This window comes from Furipterus horrens, unplaced genomic scaffold, assembly GCF_987537825.1.
Source record: "Furipterus horrens unplaced genomic scaffold, mFurHor1.1.pri manual_scaffold_5, whole genome shotgun sequence".
Classification (NCBI taxonomy): Eukaryota; Metazoa; Chordata; class Mammalia; order Chiroptera; family Furipteridae; genus Furipterus; species Furipterus horrens.
The window spans coordinates 105,240,622-105,265,005 of record NW_028327175.1 but is presented as its reverse complement, the minus strand read 5'-3'; the positions used below and the strand labels follow the sequence as shown (position 1 = coordinate 105,265,005).

The 24,384-nt window shown below is 45.5% G+C and overlaps 1 protein-coding gene across 1 annotated transcript in view; it reads left to right on the top strand.

Annotated features, from left to right (window-relative positions):
• Positions 1-2,129: 2,129 nt before the first annotated feature.
• Positions 2,130-24,384, top strand: part of ABCC1 (ATP binding cassette subfamily C member 1 (ABCC1 blood group)) — a 145,805-nt gene continuing 123,550 nt past the window's right edge. Inside the window, exon 1 of the mRNA XM_090276966.1 lies at positions 2,130-2,260. Within this exon, the coding sequence (XP_090133092.1) occupies positions 2,213-2,260 (48 nt within the window). The 5' untranslated portion in view covers positions 2,130-2,212. The remainder of the gene's footprint in view (positions 2,261-24,384) is intronic.

Below are 24,384 nucleotides of genomic sequence, written 5' to 3'. Positions count from 1 at the left end.
GTCTTCAGATTCCTGCAAGGACCCGGTCTGTCCTCGTTCATTATTTTTCCGTACGCTGTTTTCTTCAGCCTGGAACAAAACCCAGGTCTCACAAAATCAGACTCATCACTTGTATCTAAGCTCAAAAACTCCTTCCTCCAGGAAGACATCCCTGAGTTTCACCATCAGTAGGCCAGAACTCTTTTAAGCCCTCTTACTCCAACTTGTTCTACCTAGCTTTTATCACAGCTGTAAATGCCCCTTTCTTTATGTCATTATTTGATTAACCTGTTTCCCTACCATAAAAAAGCATTAAAAAACACACAAGAATCCCCAACACTTTAAGCTTCACAAGAGCAGTAACTTAATCTTGTTTGTAGTGAAACCTGACATATAGTAGATGCTTAATATGTGTTTGTTGAATGTACTGTATAAATGTTTAAGCAACAGAACACACAACACTATCACCTGAAATTAATTAACCCTTAAACACTCACTCACCCTGAGGGGAACCTGGGCCAATAAAAAAAATCATAGAAAACAATCTTACTTCCTCCCCCTGCCTTCCTCCCTCATCACTAGGTCCTTTGTTGGGGGGGTGGGGAGTATCAAATTTAATCACTATTCCTGTTTTAGTTGGTGCAGCTGGTGTGTGTGTGTGTGTGTGTGTGTGTGTGTGTGTGTGTGTGATGTCGTCGGCAGCCGTCCGTCTCGAGAGACGATGGTGTAGCTTCCCAAGAGTCTATCTGCACCGCCGAGAATGGCTGTGCAGTCCGACTCGGGAGTGACATGGTATCTGTCTCCTCCCGTGTTGAATCGACATCTTGTGATGACGCTGAAGCTACAGAGCCTGGGCAGGGTAATATGGAGGGTCTGCTGCTGCGTGTGTGATGGAAACTACTCAAATCAAAGGATTAAGGAGGAGAGGAGGGAAGAAAGGCATTGCTGGTGTCACAGTGAAAGCCTACACTCTCTGGCCCCAACCCTACCTCCTCTGTCACTGGCTGCCTGTGCATTAAACAGTTCTGAGGCAATATGGCAGAATGGTTAGCATTATAGATTCCTTCCTTCCTAATCAGTCTGCCTGGGTTCAAAGTCTGGTTTAGCCACATCCTGTCTACATATTCTGACAAATTACTCTTTCTTGCTGAGCTTGTCTCTTCACCTCCAAAATGAGGATAATAAAAGTATTTACCTCATGGGGTCGTTGTGACCATTCTCCAAGTTAATTCATGTTATTAAGAACACAGCCTTAGGAAGCCCCATCATGACTGTGAATGCTTGTTAACTATCACTTGTATGTAGGCCTCAGTTTCTTTACCTTTAAAGTGAGGATCAATAACTTGGTTATTTCCTGAGGGCTGCTCAAAGAAGGTCAAGAAAATGCCAAGATTCTTTGCACAAAAGCTGTTTGGAATGGCGATGGGGACCCTTGGGCCATGAGTGTTCTGGAATCAGACTAGTCATGGGTTTGACTCCCCTTCCGCTACTTGGCAGCTGTGTGACCTTGGGCAAATCACTTCCCCTCTCTGAGCTTGTTTCTCCAACAGATTTGTAAGTGTATCCACCTATGTTTCTGCGTCAGCTCTGGAGTCAGCTGCTAGGTTAGCCCTGTGACCTTGGAAAAGCCACCCAACCTGACTGCCCCTTGTTTTCTTCTTTCATGAAAGGGAAGTCATAATATAGAGGATCCACTAAGGACGCAGCTGGTGTTTGGCACGCTCCAGGCTCATAGAGGGCTGAGGACATGTTAGATATATTCTTCTGTTTATTATTACTGTTGCTGCGGTCCTCATTATTACAGCAGTATTTGAAAACTGGTCGCCTGGTCTGGACGCAAAGATCCCAAGCAGCTTCTGGAGGGTTAGAAACCTCCTCCCGGGGCCGATGGGGGTGACACCGGACGGCGGGGATCAGGGGTTAGGCGGCTGGTAAACGCGTTTTCCACGCCTGTGGCGCCTAGGGGTGCGGGTCTCGAGTCAGCGCGAGGTGCAAGCCGAGAAGCTGCGAGGGGAGCCGGGCGCCTGGGCGGGGCGGCGCCTCCGCATCCTCGTGACGCGCCGGCCAATCAGGTGGCGTTGCGGCCCCGGGCCCCCCTCCCTGCTGCCTCCCGCCCTCGCTGCCGCCGCCGCTGCTGCCGCCGCCGCCGCCAGCAGCCGGGCCTCTCTGCCCGCCGCCCCGCAGCTCCGCCGCCTCAAGCCTGCCGGTGCTCGCCGGTGCCCGCGCCCACCGCATGGCGCTCCGGGGCTTCTGCAGCGCCGATGGCTCCGACCCCTTCTGGGTACGTGCTCCGCGGCCGCCTGGGCCGCGTGGGGCCCGGGAGGGAGGCCGGCCGGCGAGCTGGGAGGCCGGCGCTGGGGGAAGCGCCAGCCTGGGCGGGGTGGGTCCGCAGCCCCTGGGCACCGGCTGCCGACTTGAGTGCCGCGTTCCTGTCTCTGCAGCCGGCCTGGGGGTTCCGCTCCCCCTCGCCGGCGGCCGGCCCCTTCGGGAGTGCAGCTGATGGGGAAAACTTGGATGACTCAGTTTCTGGGAAGCAGGCTTGCGGGGTGGGGTAGAGCGTGGGGAAGAGGTTTGCATGTGTCCAGGTCCGAGGTTTGGAGGGGGGTAGTGAGGGCCAGAGCCCCGGGGACGGGGTCGAAAAAAGGGGTCTTTACTGCTTTGGGGTTCCCTCTCCGGTCAAGTACTGTACAGCCTTCCAGGGAAGAGGACGCCAGAGATGGAGGGCGGTGAAGGGGGCTGTTTCCTTGCTTTGACGTTCTCCCATCTCCTTTGTGGGTTGGGTCCCCCCTTCCACAAAGACTGCCCCGAGGAGGGACTCGGGATGTAGAAAGGGGCTTCCCAGTGATTGGTTGAGGTTTGCCCCAGTTGTTTTTCATTCTCATAACTCTCAGGTGGTCACACCTTTTTGTGATCGTTTACGTTCAGCTTAATTACTCTGGGGGATGTTTGGGAGAACAAGGGAAGAATTGGGCAAGTTTGAGGAACAGCCAGGGAAGCAGGTAGGGCTGCTCACACCTCCCTGACTTTCCGCTAGGTTTAGGGTGCTGCTGGGGATGCCCAGGACCCTGGTACCCTTGGGTGTGCCCTCCCACCCCTGTAATTTGAGGCTTTTCTCTGTGGGACCTCCGCCTGTTTTTACCCCAGCAAGTTTTCTTCTGAATGTTTGGTGCTGAGCCTGGCTGGGTCTCTGGCTTCCACCTTCTGTGGTTTAATCCCAGGGTCTTTGGCTTTAGCTTCCCTCTAATGCAGCGGTTCTCAACCTGTGGGTCGCGACCCCTTTGGGGGTCAAACGACCCTTTCACAGGGGTCGCCTAAGACCATCGGAAAACACATGTATAATTACAGATTGTTTTTGTGATTAATCACTATGCTTTAATTATGTTCAATTTGTAACAGTGAAAATACATCCCGCATAGCAGATATTTACATTATGATTCATAACAGTAGCAAAATTACAGTTATGAAGTAACAATGAAAATAATTTTATGGTTGGGGGTCACCACAACATGAGGAACTGTGTTAAAGGTCGCAGCGTTAGGAAGGTTGAGAACCATTGTTCTAATGCGATTCTGCCTTTGTTCCAGTAGGGCACCTTTGTGTCAAGGCCCATCTTGATTATTTGTGAACATACTACACACATCTGGACATCATAGTTTTCCCACTTTTGTTTAGGAGTCAGCAGAGAGAAACACCCTTGGTTCTTAGGAGCTGGTGATTAGCATCCCAAAATACCCTCTTGAGGTCCTGTTTTGTGGTCCTTTTCTCACAAGCTGTGTTTGGAGTGTTGAAAAAGTCATCATTGAGGGCCCCATGGGCAGGCTTTATTTTTGGAGGGGTGTCCTTTTGCAGCACACCCAGGCACACCTTGGTATGTATCCCATTTTCAGGCCAGTGGGATCAGGGCTGGAGACAGCTTTGCATTCAGGGTCTGGCAGTGATTGTAGAGCAGGCCGTTGCAAGGTAGGACTCTTATCAGAGAGGGAAACCTGTGGATCCAGTCCTTGCTCCCTGGGCCAGTTAGGACAGCAGTAAGATGATTTCTGCAAGGATGCAGATGGAGATCTGGTCTACTGTTGCTACAGATTCTGGAGTATTTTCTTGTTTATTTTTTTCTAAATGACTGGGCAAGAAATAGGCAACCGTAAATTAATTAGATTTTGCATCAGGATGTATATTTGATGGATAGCTAATGAGGTTTTCCAAAGTCGAGTGTGTTTGGGGTGTCCTCCATTTATTTAGTTTAAGAAGCTCATCTGGGAAACCAGTTGGATTTTCTCTCCTTGCAAGGACTTTTTGCTACAGAAATTGCCGAGTGACTGGCCTTCACCTCTGCAAGGCCCTTCATCTTCCTTCAGTCTTTGGCCTTGGAGACTTCCTTCTTCCTCTGCTCCCTCTGGGTACCTGGACTCACTGGATGCCCCAGTTTCTGAGGGTGCCCTGGAACCAGAGTTTGAGACCAAGCCACGGAGGCATAAGAACTTCCAGATAGCAGGAGCAACCAAATGTAACAAAAAGCAGGTAGCTTATGTTTTCTAGGGTAGCATGCTCAAGGCCAGCAGAGACTGGCCACCGAGCTGTTAGATAACTGTGCAATGTTGGACGAGGCCCTTTGCTTCTCTGCGTCTCAGTTTTCTCATCTATAAAATGGGGGCAGGGACCAAAAAAGTCCTAACCTTCTAGGGTTGGGAAGAGTACATGAGTTCATCTATGTAAGTGGCTCAGCCTGTGCCCTGCACAGAGTTAAGCAATGGTTATTATTATTCTTTCCAAAGATGAAGCTGTGTGTGTTGAGTTGCTGTCCTTCCTTTGGACCCACATTTTATTCAGGGGGTGGTGATGAGATTGAGTCATCTACTCACTCATGCCTGGTTCCTCCCCTGATCAAGGACAGCTGTTTAGAAATCAAGGTGACTAGTCTAGGTGACACTCTTATCAGAGTTTTTTTCCTGGGCCAGTGCTGACCGCTGAGCCCCAGGAAATTTCCAGAAAAACCAGAGTGTGGAAATGGCCCATGGTGAGGATTCCACTGACACACTGCCTTTACTCAGGCAAATTCTCTGGGGTTAAAAAAAGTATCTAAAGGGAAAATAGGGTTCGAGTTCACCATTACTTGGCTGGCTTGTTTCATTGCGGGTGTCTAGAGTGGGGTGTGGGCTGGAAGGAGGGACTCTTCTTTGGCTGATGTTTGAATGATGGTTGAGAAAATGGGCCTGGGCCTCTCCTTGTGAATTAATTAAAAAAAAATTTTTTTTTATTAATAGGTTACATGCCAGTGTAGAAAAATTGAAAAATGTAGAAAAGTAGATACAACAAATCAGTAAGCAGTGTGGTGTGGTGGCTCAGAGTGAGTGCTCGCATTCCCTGGGTTCAAATCCTGGCTCTGCAGCTTAGGTGAGTTGCTTCCTCCCTCCGTGCCTCTGTTTCCCCACATAGAACATGGGAGTGATAACATATTGGGTTGACCAAGAAGTTCACTTAGTTTTTTCCATAAAATAAAGACACAGTTTTTCATTTTCACCAATAACTGTTGAATTGGATATTTTGAGTATGCTGGCCATCTCCTGTGTGATATATGTAACATTGATTGTTCTCAATGTCTTGAGTGGTTGACCTGACTGTGGAGCATTGTCCACTGAGAAATATGAAACTTTGCAAACCATTTTTGACACAGCACCTTCTCCATACACTGCAGAAATCTTTTTTAGTGTTTCAGGTGCGGTTTTACCTTTCTTGAAATAGTATAGCATAATATGCTGAAAATGTTGTGTATTTTCTTCCATCTTCAGTATTAACATGGCTACACAAAAAATCTACCAATTTTGATTTTTTTAAAAATGCAGGCTGATATGACAGCTTTCCCAATACAATCTAACAAAATTGTTTCTAATGAAGTTAAAGACACTACTAGAGCCATCATATGGAAAAAACCGTATGAACTTTTTGGCCAACCCAATAGTACCAAGCAAATAGTAGAAATACGAGGAATAAATTAGCCAATTATTAACATGAACTGAGAATGTTGCTGCTTGGTATCTAGTTAGCACTCAGTAATTATGAGCGGCGGACACCAACTAGAATTCTCTAGTTAACATTTGATCTTGGTGCTATTTGCTGCAGAGATGCTCTGAGCCATCTTCCAACTCAGAAACCCCCTGAATATTTGAATCAGCTGCCAACTTGCTTGAAAGGGGGAATATCTTAGAAGCTGTCAGAAATTCCTCTTAGGGTAAGGTCTGGCCTTGGAGTCTGTCTGCTAGCTCCCTGTGGCTTACCAATATGTGAAGAGCCAGAATGTTTTCATCCTCCAGATTCTCGGTTGGTTTTCAGGCTCATCACTTTGCTTTCCTCTCTTCTTCCCCTGCTTCTAGTTTTTTTTCTCTCTCTCTTCCTTGTGAATTGTTAGAGCTCAAAGGGACCCTTGAACTAATGGAGCCTCCCCTCCACTCACCTCACTTTACGCAGGTTGACTCCGAGGCCCATTATGGCAGTGTGACAAGGTAATAAGGTAAATGACTTTGGAAGGAGAAAAGGGGAACCTCTGAGAGGACAGGGCAGGGCAGGGCAAGGCCCAATTCGGGGTCCCTGGGTGCCCTTGGGCCTTGCAGGAGGAAGCCATGGCTGGCCCGTTTGACAGAGACTAACGAGGGACCTGGGCCACCTTCATTTGTGAGAGTCCTGGGCTTCCCTGGCCTTGGACCATGTTGGTGGATGAAAAATCTCTTTGCACTTGTGGACTCACCTTTTAGGAACCTGTATTTCCACCTGGCTGTCTTCAACTTATCCAGTCCCAAATGGAACTTGGGACCTCACTCCCCCAGCTCTCCCTGTCTGAGCTAATGGCAGCCCTCTCTTCTGAAGATCAGGCCAAAAGTCTGCGTCATCCTTGAGCCCCCTCTTTCCTTCCCGTCTCACATCTAACAGCCACTACCGCTGTGGCTGGGGCCATTGGCTCACTTCTGGATTTGAACATTCCCTCCTCGCTGCTCTCCCTGCTTCCCTTCTTGACCCCTACAGTCTAGTTCCAAACCAGCAGCCTGGGGGATCCTGCCCTCCTCCTGCTTAAATTCCCTCAGTGGCTCCCACTTCCTGCAGCCTAAAAGCTAAAGGGCTCAGAAGTCTTACTAGGTCTCCTGTCTTGGCACCACCACCTCGGATTGTATTGCCTGCTACTTGCTGTCTCAGTCCAGCCACACAGGCTGCAGGGCTGCCTGAGCATCTTTGCACTGGCTGTTTCTCTGCCTGGAATGCTTCTTTCTCCACCTTCAATTCTTTGTTCAGAGGTCACCTCAGGCAGCCTTCCCCCTCCCCTCACCCCAGAAGTCTCTGCTCACCGCCCACCCCAACCCCCGCCCATAGTAGTACTTATTTACTACCATCTAAGACATCAAATGTTTTATTTATTTATTTTTTACAGTATAAACTCCCACCAAAAGGTCAACTTCACAGGGCAGGAATTTTTTCCTGTTTGTTTATTATCATAATCCCAGCATCTAGAACATTGCCTGGAACATAATAGGTGCTCAGTGAACATCTGTTGAAAGAATGAATGACAAGTACTGGAATGGCTTTTAAACTGGGATGAAGCCTTTCTCCAGAGATCTCTAAGGATGACAGTTAATCACCTGTCTCGAATGGGCACTCAGGTAGGCCAAGCACTCTGGCTGGTCTGCATTTGACTGCTTATATTTTATCTTGCAAGGGTCAGACTGAGTCTCGTCCATCTGTCTTTTCCCAGGACCTAGTGCCTTGCACAAAGTAGGCTTAATTAACATTTGAATTTTAGTGTCTGAGGTACAAGTTCCAAGTTGGGGGTCAGATCTATCTAGTCTGCAAGTGTACTGGTTGGGCTTTATTTTAATTATGAATCACTATAATTACTAATATTAATTGTAAGATTTCACAGAAAAATCTGGATGTCTGACTTCTCTTGGAAAATCAAAAGATTTGCTAACATGGAGCCTGGCGTAGTACATGGTAGTGGTCAGCTGGGTTGTTTCATTTTGCTGTAATCCCTGTGCCTCCATATTGGAGCTTTAATTCTGAGGTGCAGTATCTGTTGCCTTTCTTTATTGTGCTTTCCCACCTGGTCTGCTTCTCTCACTGCTGGAGTCCACTTGGCACCTGTAGGTCTTTGAGTTGGCATCCCATGCTCCAAAGCCCAGCCTGTGGGTGAAGTGACCACTAGCCTGATGCTGCAGACATCTTGGCTCTCATACGGTCATGTTGTCGGAGGAATTTGAAACAAGCCTCTAATTCTAATTCATATGTTAGCACCAGACTTTTGAGATGGGATAAGGTCTAGCTTTTATTATCAGATCTTAATGGTTGGTAAAACTTTAGCCCATAAATACTTGCCTGAACATTTTGGGGAAAAAAAAAGTGTTAATAATGTGGGGGCGGATAATGACAAGAGCTTGAACATCTTGAGGCGAGTGCTTCCTCCAGCCTGGCATGGATACTGGGGCAGTGTCTCCCTGGTGGGGGCTGGAACCTGTACTTCTTGAAGGCTGAGGGTTGAGGGGGGCCTTTGAGGGAGCTAGTTTGGGGGTGGGGTGGTCGGCGTGGAGCGCAGTTTCTCAGCCTCGGCACTCTTGACCATTGAGGCCAGATCATCCTCTGTTGCGGGAGTCTCTTCTGAGCACTGTGGGGTGTTGAGAAGCACCCCTGGCCTTGGCGGACTACATGCCAGTGGCACCTCCCCTTGTTGCGACAACAAAAATGTCTCCAGGCATTGTCAGATGTCTCCTGGATGGTACTGGAGGGTGAGGTCACACAGCCATTAATTGGTGTGGAGGAATCTAGAGAAGAAATTTTGGGTGAGACTTTGGTCCTCATCCTTCCACTTCCCTAAGAGTTTTTAGGCTGTTGGACTTCTTGTGTAATTGGCTTACTGCGGTTGCCTTGGAGAAGCTTAATGAGACGGTAAGGAGATTAAACTCCAATTATCTGGAAGGGGAATTTGCAGCCACTTTCATGCTGTTTGCCTCTCTTCGTTGAGGGCTGTGCCCATCTCCCCCAATCCATGCTGGTTGAGGGGTATAGTGGTTCCATCCCGGGGTGAAATGCCTGCCTTTAGAGGTTGGCTTTGAAGCTCTGCTCCTTCATTATAAACTGCCCCAGGGTAGATGGACAATTATGAAGTCGAGATTATACTTAAGTGTCTCCTTACTTTAATTGTGGGGTTCATCTCCTGGAGGAGGTTGCCAGGTTCTGGAAAGTGGGTCTAAATGAGGGTGGCCCGAGGCTGTCATTGAGTACCCTCAGGTAGTAATTGAAGTTTGATAGGGCTTTCCCCCTCACTCTCTGTGAGTTGTCTCTCTGAGAACCTCAGTTTACCTTTTATTGGCCTCTTAGGTAACTACTTGCTTGGGGATACCCTCTTCTTTGGAGGTCGTTTATCAAGTGCCTAAGTTTTCCCAGCGTGGAGAACTTAAGTGTGGATTTTTAAAGCACTGAATTCATTTTCTTGTTCCTCCCACAGCTGTTTCTCTTTCATTCATTTATTTAGTCTTGTATCATTAACTGAATACCTACTATATGCTGGTACTGTTCTAGACACTGGGAATACAGCCATGAATGAGACAGACGAGGCCCATGTTCTCATGAAACTTACACTGGGAAAGACCAAAATGATTTTGGGTGGTGCTAAGTGCTGCCAAGACATAAACTGGGAAGGACCTGGGTCAGGTGCAAGCTATGAGAGAGGGATGTCCAGGGAAGGCCTTTCGGAGGAGGTAACATTTGACCTGTGGCCTGAAGCTGGCTATGCAAAGCCTGGGGAAAGGAGTCCCAGGTAGAGGCAACAGCAAGTGTAAAGGCCTTGTGGGTGCTTGGCATTGTCAAAATATCGCAGAGCTTACCTCAAAGGGACTACAGAGCCTGTCTCATAAGAATCTTGCTTAGAGCATTCTGCAAAAATGCATAAAGCACTAATAAAATGGCTTGTGGTATAAAAAAGGCTTTGAAATTCCAAGGAAGAAGCTTACCTCAGCTTGGCGAGGAAATGTAGCACTATTTGTACCCTGACAAAAGCATGGGCTTCTGATTCATTTATGCTTGAATGAAGCTCAGGTTTTTAAAGTTAAGTTTTCATATATATTTTTTGTTAGTCTCACCGGTTTCAGAACCTTAGCTGAAACTCTAGGGTCAGACCAAGTCCAAAGGCTTTTCATGACTTGTTAATATTAAGATGATGAGGTGCTTTCTTAGGTGATTAAGATGACTTTCTCTATGTGAATTGCTAGAAAACTTCTTTGAAAACTAGCTGTTGAATTGATCTGGCTGATTGCAAGAGGAAGATCTTAATATGTTAATATTTTTTATTGTGCCATTACTTTTAAAACAGTGAAGCTAGAAGAATATAAATGGAAAGTAATAGTTTTGGTACTTCCCCTCACTGCGCTCTGTTCCCAGAAATAGCCATTGATGCTAGTTTCTTCATTGTCCTTCTAGAAAAATTTTAAGCATATGCAAACATGTGTGAAGGAGTGAGAGAGAGTGTGCATATCTCTTTTTCCTCCCTAAATGGGTTCATATTCTAACTAACGTTCTGTATTTTACTTCCTTAACTTAAAAACCAATGATGATAGTTTTCCATGGAAATCAAAAGGGAAAGGAAATAAATAACACTTCTTTACAGACCACACATTCTGCTGTTATATGACTGTGCTATGTATTCACCCAACCCCTTCTTGGTCATTATTGAGGTTAATTCCAGATTGTTGGCATGATGAACAGTGCTGCCTGGACCATCCCTGGGCACTCGCCTTTGCACATGTATGCAAATAGTTGTAAATAACTCAGTAGAATAAGTTCCCCCATGAGGAATTGCTGGGTTTAGGAATAGATGCAGACTGAAATTTGATAGTGCTAATTGCCAGGTGGCCATAGTTTATATTCCCACTAATGGACCCACCGGCACTTATGAACTACCTGTTGTGTTTCTGGTATTTGAGAGCATTGAGCAAGCAGTGAATTGACCAGGCTCTCCTCACTTCCCTGTATTACCAAGAAGGGTTAAACCTTATATTCCAGGGGGTTCCATCCAGAGAGTGCTTGGTTTTGTTCCAATTTTAAAGATAAGTTCTTTATAGTAGTTTAACAGTTCACATTCTAGGTTTGCTACAATTAATTCAGCTGTTTCTCTTTCAATAACCATTGCTTGCATTCATTTTCCATTTTTTGTTCCTGTAAACAAGGTTCCAATAACCATCCTTTATATTGGCCAAACTTATATACATTTTTTATATTTAATAGGTATTGGGTGGTTAATTTCCAGAAAGGTTGTAGCAGTTCATTTCCAGTGACAGTGAATGGGAATTTGCATTTCCCTGCATCCTTCTCAGCTGTGGACATGGCTGATTATGTTAGTTTGATGAGTAAAAATTATTTTCATCTTCATTTCCCTTAGAACTTAGAAGCTGAGCATCCTGGAACATATTCCCTGGTGATTTGGTTGTTCTTTTCTGTGCATGTTTTTCTGAGTCCTTTTTGTACACCTTTATAATGCCTTGCTTTTTACTGTTGATTTGTAGGAGCTCTTGATATATTGGAAAATGTGCCCTTGTGACTGTCATGTGTGTTGCAAATATTTTTTCATAAGCCATTGTTGGTGTGTTGGCCTGTTAATGTCCAATTCTTGTCCCGATTTGTGTGTAGTTTTGCAAGATTGCTCTAATAGCTTGCCTGCCATTTTATTTATTGATTTTAGAGAGAGAGAAAGAGGGGAGAGGGAAGGAGGGAGAACAGAGAGAGAGAGAGAGAGAGAGAGAGAGAGAGAGAGAGAGAGAAAGAGAGAGAGACAGAGAGAGAGAGATCTGTTTGTTGTTCCATTTATTTATGCATTCATTGGTTGCTTCTTGTACAAGCCCTGACTGGAGATCCAACCCACAACCTTCGTAGATCAGGACTGTATACAGGTACTCTAATCAACTGAGCTACCTGGCCAGGGCTTGCCTGCTATTTTCTATCCCACATTTTTCATTTACAGTTGTAAGAATTTTCCCATGTTCCTACATAACTTTTAAAATTATACCTTTGAATGTCCAAGCGACAGTTCCTGGTATTGGTGTACTGTAATTTACACAATTACTATCTTTGGTTTGACATTTAGGTTGCTATCCCCCTCCCATTCCTTTTTAAAGAAACATTACATGTTTTTTAATGCTAAGAACATTTAAAAAGTTTTTTTAAAGAAAACATTGTAATGAATGTCATCATATGGATAGTGCCTGTTGATTTATTTCCTTAGAATATATTCTCAGGAGTGGAGTATCTCAGAACATTTGAAAAAGTTTTGCTCTAGCTATAGCTTAGTTTGCTTTTAAAAAAGGGTTGGCTCAATTCAGCATTCTAGTAGGGTCTAAGGGTATGTATTATTGTTGTTGTTTTTATTATTACTAAGAACAGGTGATAGGTGCATATTAATGACAGTGCCTTCTCCCATCAGCCTTGCGCAAGGCTGGAGACCTGTGGCTCGGGAAATTTGGAGTTGCTGGGTGATGGGAAAGGTGATCTGGTATTTATAATTTGGTTAGATTATCTAGGAGCCTGTGATAAGGCTTCTTCCACAAGATCATTAATTCAGTAACCCAGGGTTGAGGAAAAAAAGACTAAAGGTATTATAGATTACAATCTCCTTGGGGTCTAGGTAGGCAGTTTCACACCTGGTGCTGGAGTCAGGGCCAGCCCACCTCCAGTTTGCTCGAATACTTGGTGGGGGAGGGGTTGGAGAGAGGGCTCACCCCTGGGTCAGACGTCCTCTTTATTCTCAGAGGATACATGAGGGAGGGGTGAGCACTGGGGGCTGAAGGCATGTGGATGCATGGATGAGAAGAAGCTGTAGCTCCGAAGAAAGCTAGAGATGCTGGTGGCTGGAGTCATAGAGGCCAGATTCAGGAGCTTGGGTTTGAAAATTGGTCCTGCCATTTCCCAGTGAGCCACCTTGGACCACTTCACTTCTGAGAGCCCCAGTTTCCTCATCTGTACAGTGGGGATCATGATCATGATCATGTTGTGTATCTTACAGAGCTGTGAGGAAGAAAAGAGTCAAGATGGGGAGGCTGCTTAGCCAAGCTCCGCAGAGACTTGCTGTGGTTACGGAGGAAGAGGCTAGATATAGATAGTTAAGGTACGGTGGGGGGCAGTTGAGGACAACTGAGTAGGGATTTCTGGTGTGGCAGTTCTCTTATGGTTTACCTTCTCTTGCCACCTCCCGGCCCCTGCAGCCCTAGGCAAGATCAGAATGGAGCCCAGCCTGAGCCCAGGGGTTCAGACACCTGTCCCCACCATCTGAGACAATTCAGGTTAATCACCCTGTGGTTATGGGGGTCAGTGGGGGTGCCCGGGTCTGAGTGAGGCATGCCCCAGGGTATTGGCTGTCAGCTCTGAAATTGGTCTGATGTGTGTGAAATTCTTTCTGCAGATTTTCTTTGTAGTTTAGGATTAAGGAGACTTTGACTTTGTTAATTACCTAAATCAGTAGCATGTGAGTGCAGGTGGGTTCTGACAACTGTGAGAGCTGCTGACGTTTACATACTTGGGAAGTTCCAGGTTTTCTGTTACTGTAAACATGATAGTGATTGAATTACTTAAAGGGCCTTTTTTCTTTTACTGGTTTTCTTCTTTGATATTATAAGAGTTACAGTATAAAATGAAACAGTCAAGGAATACATAGGAGTAAAACATGAAAGTTCTCTGTAATTACACTCTTCTAGAGGCAATCTCTTATTGGCAGGTTGGTGTTTTAACTTGCAGTCTGTTTTCTTCACACATCCTAAATTATAGTATTTTTAAAAAATGAAAATGGGAGCCTATGAAAACATTTATTTTTTGTTTTCCTTTACTAGTGCATGTTGGATATGGCCCATCTGTAATGAATAGGTATTTAGTTGAAATGTCAACATGAACCTAATTAACTAATTTGCAAATACTTGTTTCCTCTGGAGGCGCTTGGTCGTAATCTTGTTTTTTAACTTATGTGCGAAGGGAGACCCGGGGAAAATGAGGCTTGCGGGGGTGTGAGGCGGATGTGCCTCACATACCCTAGACTCAGTTGGAAGCTGCTCTGTCCAGCCGAGTCTTCGTGACCACGGCGGAACAAACTCTTACCTAGGACACTTTATTATGTCTGGGGGAAGGAAGGTGACTGCTCTCTCTAGTGGAGATCAGCAGCTAGACCTTCGTCCCTCATGCTTTTTATTAAGAAATATACGCATGGGAGATACAAGATCAACATTCATAAATCATCAATAGCTTTTAGGTACCTAGGCTGCAATTAACAATAACTGATTACAAGTTCCAGTACAGCGGGTACAACGAATAGTCTGTGCCAGGGTCTATTAAACATTTTGACCCCACATTGGCACTAGGTATAAGGTTTCAAATACTCCCTACTAGAGATTGTTTATACTTAATTATAAGATAAAGGAAAGCAGAGCAAGTTCTAAAGCATATTAATATTCTTTGAATCCAATCCCCATGGAAACCCTCTGAATGGTTTTCGGGTATGTCTCCCATGCAGCCATTGTTGACACTTAAAGACAAGCACAGCCTGAATGCCGGCGGCAGGTCATGCTCAGGCCGGGGCTACAATTCCCTAAACCACAAGGAGCGGTTCCCCACAGGGGTGGGGGTGGTGGAGGGCCCCAGTAAGGAGGTGGGAGCTCTGAGGGTCATGAGTTGTGCTTACAGACAGAGTTTTCACCCATTGGTCCCGTGGCCTGACCCCATTTGGTCAGCAGTGTCTGAGAGTCTCCTAATATCCTTGTGCTGGGCTTGACCACCTCTATCTATAAGGGAGGCAAGGAACGCTAGCATTTGTTTTATGCTTCTTTAGTGGGAGGCAGCAAGAGAGAAGGGAGTTGGGAAAGGATGATTGAGTAAGTCAGCTGAAGTGTCTGTACTTACTTACATAATACTTTTCACTCATTTCGCTTTTAAAAAACTCACATAATATCACAAAGGAAGTTTCATAATCACTTTAGAATACCTATGAAGTCAAAGGTTGATCATGTTTTGCTATTAAATACATCACTACTAAGATGAAAAATATAGGGTGTTCTGCAAACTGCCTAGATCAGTGGTTCTCAACTCCAGGCGATTTTGCCCCCGCTGGTCAACATCTGGAAAAATTTTTGGTTGTCACAGCTGGAGGGCAGGTGCTCCTGGTATCTGGTGGGATAGAGGCCAGGGCTTCTGCTAATACACAATGCACAGGGCAGCCCTTCCCCACCCAGTAACAAAGAATTATGGGGGCCCAAACATCAGTAGTGCTGAGGTTGAAATACTCTCATGTGCTAGTCATACTTTCTCTGTTTTGAAATTGTGGAGAAAGGAGCTTGAAGCTAAAGTGGTTTAAATAATAGCCCTTTTGCCAGACAAATCCTATCCAAGTCCATGTTTTGGAAAAAATTACTGTGCTACAGAGAGGATCTCTCTCTGGAGCCAGTCAGAAACCATGGCCTTTTGGTGATCATGCACTTTGAAAGGGCTGTCCCTTGCCGTGGAAGAGATTTTATTGCCTCTTTTCTGCCTGGCAAAAACACCCTGACCTGGGGAAGGGACTGTGGAGATAACAAGGCAGCTGGCAGGTGCAGATGATCAGATCAGGCTGCTGCAGTTTTGCCTGAGCCGGCCTGGTCAGGTAGCTTGGCAGTTACACTCATCCCTCCATTAAAGTTAATTGCGTTGTTAGGGAGCTGGAGTAAGGAGGCGGGGCGGGAGAGCTTATTGCCACTTTCCTGGGGTTAGCTTGACTAAGTAAGACACCAGGGCACTTTTCATTTTTTTTTCCTCCAAATTTTAATTATTTTATTTTATTTTTCATTTTTTTATTGTTGTCCCATCTTTCCCCCATTGTTCTCCCCTGCCCCACTCATCTCCTCTCCCATAGTCAGTCCCCACCCTGTTGTCTGTGTCCATGGGTCATTTACATTAAATTAGTTCCTTGACTAGACCCTTCCCCTTCTTTCCCCCCTTCTCTCCCTCCCCCCTCCCCTCTGGTCACTGTCAGTCTGTTCCTTGTTTCCATGCCTCTGGATTTATTTTGCTCATTTGTTTTGTTCATTAGGTTCCTGTGTTAGGTGAGATCATATGGTATTTTTCTTTCATTGCCTGGCTTATTTCGCTAAGCATAATTCTCCCAGTTTCATCCATGTTATTGCAAATGGTAGGAGTTCCTTCTTTCTTTCTGCTGCATAGTATTCCACTGTGTAAATGTACCACAGGTTTTTGATCCACTCATCCACTGATGGGCACTTAGGCTGTTCCCAGCACTTGGCTATTGTAAATAATGCTGCTATGAACATAGGGGTGTATAGGTTCTTCTAAATTGGTGTTTAAGGATTCTTCAGGTATAATCCTAGCAGTGGAATTGCAAGATCAGAAGGCAATTCCATTTTTAGTTTTTTGAGGAAATTCCATACTGTTTTCTACAGTGGTTGCACCAGTCTGCATTTAGGAAAAAGCCTCTTGCCATCCCTTAATGTTGCAGTTAGATTAGAAAAGAGGCCAGACTCTTGACAGGCATACCGCATTTCATAGAATCTAAGAGGCTGGCATTTGTGACATGCATCTTGATTCCAGAGATGTTATGCTATGAAACTGGCCAGTAAAGATTGAAGGATGCATTAATTATGAGAAACAAACTGATATCAAAGATAGTAAAATGGGAAGACACACAGGTCTTAGAATCAATGCAATATAATAGCTTCCAATCCCTCCCTCTCTTCCTCTTTCCTTTTCTGTATATTCTTTTATTGTCGTAGGTTTGATGCTAATTGCTGGGAACACATACATAGCCAGTGAAACACACAGCCTTCCTTTGTCATGGAGGCCACAGTTATGAAGGTGTTTAGAGGAACACAGCAGCAGAGGGAGCCAGTGTAGCCTCCATTCAGATCCTGGTTCTCCTGCTCAGTAGCTGTGTGACCTTGGACAAGTGACTTTACCTCTCTGGTCCTCCGTTTTCTCATGTGCAAAATGGGGATAATGGTAGTGCCTCAGAGACTTGTAAAATGAAGTGAGTTAATACATGATTAGTGTGCTAGTTCTTTTATGTGCTGTTATTACTATTGCCATGCTATTGCCACTATTACACTTGGCATAATCCTAACTGTCATACAATAGTCCAACATGAAATCCGAGGATCTAGGAGGAAGCTGAGATAGAAAAAGTACTGGACTGAGGTGTAGTTCTAGGTTGGGCCCTGAGTTAGCCACGGTTAACTCCTAGTTCTCTGGGTTACACAGTCTCCTTGGCCCAGGTCAGGAAGCCTTTTCATTCTGTGCCTCAATTTGCACATCTGTAAAATGGAGAATAATGATAAAACCCATCTCATAACTTTGTTCTGGGGATGAGACAAGTTGAGATCTGCCTCTGGGGCTATTTAAGCATTTGCTATGATGGTATCTAAACCTCTACAGAGAAATAAAGACATACCCTTCCCCTGCAGCCTGAAGCACCATCTGTTTCCTGGATTCAGAATCCCCCCAAGCCTTAATTATAGCTCCTCTTGGGCAGTCCTGCCCAGTGATGGTGTCTTTGCTTTAGTTCTCAAGTCTGCTTTCAGATGAGGGTTAAAAATCCTCATCAAGAGCGTGAGCTCTAAGTGGCCAGTGCCCGCCCTCTTTATTGATGGCTTCTCTAGGATTGGAAGTGGCCCCCACTTTGGTTTGTGACAGTTTGGTCATTTTCAACAGGATATCCTGTAACCATTTGCTTAGCTTTTGCATGCCTGGGAGCTTCCCAGTTTTCCTGTGAATGACCTCGCGTGTGCACATTGCTCCTTTTCGTGCTGCTTGAGTTATTTCCTTTGGACCTTTGCCCATCACTAGGGTTACTGGCTCACAGACAAGAGGAGGCAGTCCTGGCTTTTCTTTGCACGGTTCTGGGTTGCTCTTCAGATAGATTTATTCACCTCTTCTTTCAGTTGTTGAAAAGTAGTAAAAGAGCACCTACTATATACAGGTGAATTAAAAGGATGTGGTTCTGCTTTGGGGAGATTATATCCAGGAGGGAAAAAGAGACAAGGCACTCAGACCTCAACAGAGAAATGGTCGGTAGTGTGGACTTCCAGAGCATTTCCTAATTGCCTTGGACTGCTCTAAGCGCTTTATAAGTGCTGATGGCTTCGTCTTGACAGTAGCCTGTGGAGTAGGGACTGTGATTACTCTCAGCTTATGGATGGGGAAACTGAGACAGAGAATGGTGAAGGCACCAGTTAGTAAATGGCAGAGCCAGATTCAAACCCAGGCTGTCTGGCTCTGGGGTCTGGCCGATAACCCCTGCCCTGTGCTGTCCCACGAACATATGGGTGCTGAAGGAAATACACAGTTTGGACCTAGTGAATAATGGGGAGAGGGGGAACTTGAGACAGGGGAGGTCTCTTCCCCCAGTAGGTGTTCCAGGCAACACACGGAGGCTGAGAAGGAGGTGGCCATGCCAAGGGCATTCTAGGGCCAGAATAGCTGGTTGGAGGTCCCAAGGTGGGGAAAAACTGGGTGTTTGAGGAACAGTGGGGAGGACATTGCATCTAGAGCATCAGAGGCTAGGGGAGAGGGCCATGGGATGATTTAATAACTATAGTATAATAACTAAACAGTATAAAACACTTTCCATTTAATCCTCCGAACAGCTCTGTGAAGTTGGTAGACTATTATCCTCGTTTTACAAATGGGGAAACAGGCCTAGAGAGGCCCTAGGGCACACAGCTGACATGAAGCAGTGTTTGACCCCAAGTCTAGGCTCTCGGGCATGGCACCATCCTGCTACTGTGGTAGGATTGTCCCTAGTTGCCACTGTAGTGACCTGTTATTTTTAAAATAGCTATTACGAGTGTTGACCATATTAGTGATATAAAAGGAGGGCCAGAGTGGAGTCTTCCCAGTGGGCTGTGCCAAATGACTAGTTACTTCTTGAGTAAGACAGAATGAAAATCTCTTAGGGGGGCTTCAGCATTCTGGCATGTGGTTTTATGTGCCGTTGTTTTCGGTTGAAGAATGATGACACAATAGCAGCAATCATGTGGGAGAAGGAAGCAGTAACCAATGGTTACCCTGTCCTTCTGTCATTGACTGTCAACAGTCCAATGAGAGATGAGCGGCTGAAAGTCAGAGGTGGAGTGACTTCCTCAGGGCCAAAGCCGGTGCTCTTGACTGCTGAGTCGTGGTTCTTTCTTCAACACTGCCTGGCCCATCTCCATTGTGATGCTACCTGGCAAGGATGGGAGAACACTGCTCAGACTGCACTTCGGAGTAGAGACACCTTGGGATAGGGAGATGGCAAGCTGGGGTGCCCCTGGGCAGGGATAAGGATGTCTCTGGGGAGTGTTGGAGCATGCTGGTGGCTTTCCCAGTTTTCTTTCTTGGTCCTGTTCAAGAGATGGGTGTGAGAAGAGTAAGCTGGAAAGTCCCTCTGGGTTTCACAATTTCTTGGAACTTTTTCAGCATGTGGGTGATGGAGCACTTGCCTGGGGGGAATCCTAACTGAAGCCTCATTTTCCTTCGCTTAACTCTTTTGGCCCCTGGCCTGCCCTTCCAGCTCTGTGTGTCACCCAGTTTTCTCCTGGCACTTTGTTCCACTCTGGAGGTACTTATGCAGCCCCCCTGGTCCAGCAACCGTCTTGGATCCTGCTGTGTGCTCCACTTAGGACACCATTCCCTCCTGTCTCCACATTGGAAAATCATGGCCTCTTGGCTTTTCTTAGATGTTATGTGCTTCAAGATGCCTGCTCTGAGCTCCCCAGTGGAAACAACAGTAACACTAACTTCCACTGTGTGGCTGCTGGGTACCCGTCTGTCTTCACATGTGTGATTTTACACATTTTCCCAGGGAGGCAGGACCTGCAGTGGTGCGCCAGCCAGGCAGCCTGTGTTGATATCTATTTCTGTCACTTACCAGCTGTGCTATCTTGGGCAAGTTGCTTTATCTGGGCCTGAGCTGCTTCCTCTGCAAAAGGGGACAATAGTGCCCACTTCAAAGGGTTGGGGTGATGATGAAATAATTTAATGTGTGGATGTAGTCTTCACGATGACTGGAAAGCTGAAATTATTGTCCTTGCCATGTGGGTGAGTTTTCTTCCCCTTGGCTTTGTGAATTAACCCCTCTCTCTTCTCTTTTCATTTATGTGTATCACTTCAGTGGCACTTAATGCTTTTAAAATCTTTTGTTTTAGCCAGTTATGTACCTGCCCTATCCCCTCTCCAAGATTTCGAACTTCTCGAGGGCAGGACACAAATGTAGATGTATTTAGTTCAACTCTTTTTACAAAACAGGTCTCAGTAAATGTGCTGAATGAATGGATGGCAGGTAGGTGGGTTTTTAGGCTCCCTGGTGTTAGTGGCAGGAGTGAGGCAGATGAGTAAAGGTAAGGCAGTGGATCTCTACCAGGGTGATTGTACCCCTAGGGGACATTGACAATATCCAGAGACAGTTTTGTTGTCATGACTTGAGAGGATGATGTGACCGGCATCTGGGGGTAGAGGCCAGGGATGCTGCCAGACATCCTACCATGCACGGAACAGCCCCATAACAGAGAATTATCTGGCTCTAAATGTCAGTAGTGCCAGGGGTGAGAAACCGTGGGTGAAGGGGACATGTATCTAGTTACAAGCAACATGGTGATGGAAAAGACATTGCATTTAAATGTCTTTCTAACAAATGTATATGTGTCCCTTCTAGATGATATATTTCTTATTGAGGTGATGAAGTGGGGTCTTTGTGTATTTATTATTATTATTATTATTATTTTTAGAGTGTTAGGCACTAAAGATGGCCTGTGTAAGGTGAAAATTTTATGTAGTCAAAATGACCCTGGGTCTTGTTCATCTTTTTTTTTTTTTAAAACAGTTTTATGGCACTATAATTTGCATTCCATATAATTCACGCATTTAGAGCGTGCCATTCGGCACCTTTGTAATAGTCAGAGTTGTACAATACAGCCATCACCACAATTGATTTTGGAACATTTTCATCACCCCATTTTCTCACCTTTGTGTTCTTAAGCCGTGGCAGGGTGTGTTCCTGGCATGGTGATCACAGATGTTGGCTGCGTCCAGTTTACAGTTTGCTGAGACTCATTCTGGTAGCTCATAGATTCTACAGGTGCTTCCTGAGTGCCTGCCATGTGCCAGCAGCTGCAGCGGGTGTGGAGTGATACATGGAGGGGCAAAGCCTGGGCATTCACTTCCTTGTGGAACTGACAGTGTGGGGGGAGAGCGAGATATGGCAGAAATACTTATAAAATAAATGGCATCAGATCGGGTTATATGTAATTGTTGGCACCTGAAGAAGTTGGACCGTTATCTGGGGTTGGTAGACTTTTTATATAAAGGGCCAGGTGGTAAGTATTTTTAAGTTTTACAGGCCAATAGGCAACATCGAACCACTGCCCTTGGCAAAAGGCAAATTGTCTTTTTTACATTTTACATTCCTGGTTTGGAGTCTGTACAAAAGCAACAGTGGGCCAGATGTGGCACAGGGGCCAGAGTTGGCCAACCCTTGACCTACACGAATGGCAATTCATGTAGTTTGCCCTAGGCATATGTATTATATATAATGTATTGTGTACTGTGTTCCATATTCCATAACATATGTAATATAAAGTATTAAATAAGCTGATATATAAAACAGCAACAAATATCTGAACGACATATCTAATGACAGTATGGTGAGTGCTCTGCAGGAGACAGAGTCCCATGAGGTAGTTACTTGAGGGATTTGGCATGTGGAGAAGGGTGTGGGGAGGTGGGCAGGTCTCTCTGAGGATGCTTCTGAGTGGAAGTCAGGTTAGTGAGGAGGAGGAGGTCTCTCGACAAGAGGAAACTGACCATGCAAAGGCCCTGAGGCTGAGAGTGGTGCGAGAACAGTGAGCCAGGGCTGAACCTGGAGACTGCAGCGAGGAGTGTGGGGCAGTGTATGATGGGATCGGGGCTGCAGACCGAAGCTGTCCTCTTGGCTGCTGTGTGTGGGGTGGGCTAGAGGGGAGTCTTGCAACCTGTTAGGAGACTGGGGTAGTTGCCCAGGTAACTCGAATAAATATTTGTCAGATATAGAAGAAATAGAGTGAACCACCTATCTTCTAGTGGTGTGTCATTTTTTAAATTTCATGTTAACAAAAGGATTTCATGTTTAGCAAACATGGTGGCTGTGTGGTACTGCAGCAAACCCTGTGCTCTCTGGTCCCTGACGATTTCTCTACCTTTCAGCGATTAGATGAGCAACATCCAATAGAATTACAGCACCAGCCACACAGGGAGTTTTCAATGTCTAGTAGCCACATTAAAAAAAGGGTGAAATGAACAACAGTGGGGTCCAGGAACCTGAATTTATATTATATTTTGTTTCTCCCAGCTTTATTGAACTGTAATAGACAACATTGTGCCTGCTATGTGTTAAGTATATAAATTAAACGTGTACCATGTGATGATTTGATACAGGTATATCTTTTTTTTTTGGAAATTTTTAATTTATTGATTTAAGAGAGAAACATCGATTTGTTCCACTTATTTATGCATTTATTGGTTCACTCTCGTATGTGCCCTGACTGGGGATTGAATCCGTGGCCTTGGCACAGTGGGTCGACACTCTATCCAACTGAGCTACTCATCCAAGGCGATACAGGTATATTTTGTGAAATAATTACCACAATAAGGTTAGTTAACATGTCCATCACTTCACATAGTTACTTTTTTGTGTGTGTTTGGTGTGAACATTTGAGATCTACTTTCTCAGCAACTTTCAAATATATAATACAGTATTGTTAGTTATAGTCACCATGATGTACTTTAGATCCCCGGAAATTATTCACCTTATAACTGGAAGTTTGTACCCTTTGACCAACATCTCCCCAAATCCCCCCCTGCTCCAGCCACCACCATTCTACTCTGTTTCTGTAATTCAGCTTTCCTAGATTCTATATACAAGTGAGAACATGCAGTGTTTGTCTCTTTGTCTGACTTACGTCACTTAGCATAATGCCCTCAAGGTTCATCCATGTTGTTACAAAAGATAGGATTTCCTTTTCTTTTATGGCTGAATAATATTCCATCATATATATCACATTGTCTTTATCCGTTCACCCCTCAACAGACACTGTTTCCATATCTTGGCTATTGTGCATAATGCTACAGTGAATGTAGGGGTACAGATATCTTTTTGAAATGAAATATTTCTTTTGGATATATTTAGTCATGTTTTAAAGACTAAATTCCCATCGGGGTGGCTGGGTCAACATTCATTATTATTTTTCTGATTCTCACTGTGTATCTCCAGCTTATCAGACTTAACCTGGGCTGCGCTGTTTCCGCCTGTGGGGCTTATGAGCAATTAGGTGAAGCCCGGTTAGCTTCAGGCCAGACTTCCCTGTGGGTTTTTTTCCCCTGAGTAATTTCTAAGGGCATTCAGAAGGTCATTGTTGGGAATAGCAAAAAGATTGGCAGCAACCCAAGTGGCGGGCAGTAGGGAGCTAGGTAAACCCAGTACATTCTGCTCATTTAGCGGAGGAGTGGGGATGTTTTCAGAAGGAAGAAGCAAGAACAAGGCCAGCCTCCAAGATCCAGTTTTTAAGTGAAAACATCAAGATATAGTTGGCCTAATACCTCTTGTGTAAAGAAAGGACAACTAAGAACACAGTTATTATTTGCGTAACAAATTCCAGAAGGATACGTGAGAAACTCACAAATGTGGTTGCATTGTGTATGGGGGGGGGGTATGTGGGACTGAGCAGAGGGCATCAGAGTAACACATACACGTACACCCACATGAGTATATTTAAACTCGAGTCATGTATTGCCTATAAAAATAAAATTTACCAGGTCCCATGGTGTGATGGTTAGTACTCTGGACTTTAAAAATAGATTTGTATTTTCTGTTGTTCGTAGCTCCTGTCTTTCAAAAGCATTTCCTAAGCAGCTCCACTGCAGGGGGACAGGGGTGTAAGCCCGCCCTGGGAGAGCAGGTGCTGCGGGGCTGAGTGTGACTCAGGCACGGCGAGGGCCAGGGGAGGCAGGGCCTGCACACGGCTTTTGAGGCATGGACGAGTGTCGGTTTGGGGAAGGCACAAGCAGCCCTTGGTCCTGCTGGCTCTGTCTCTGTTGCCTGCTGTATGGGCTTCCTGTGGCTGCTGTACCAAAGCATCACAAACTTAGGGCCTCAAGCAACACAGATTTATTCCCGTAAAGTCTGGAGGCCAGAAGTCCAAAATGCAGTGCTGGTGTTGCTTCGGGAGGCTCTCGGAGAGAATCTGTTTCCTTGCCTTTTCCAGCCGTGAGAGGTGGCCTGCATTTCTGGATGTGGGGCCCGGCCTCATGTCCACCTCTGCTTTTGTCGTCACATCTCCTCCTCTGACTCTGACCCTCCTGCTCCCTTTCTCCCCTGGGTCCTGGGGTCCCACCTGGATAATCCAGG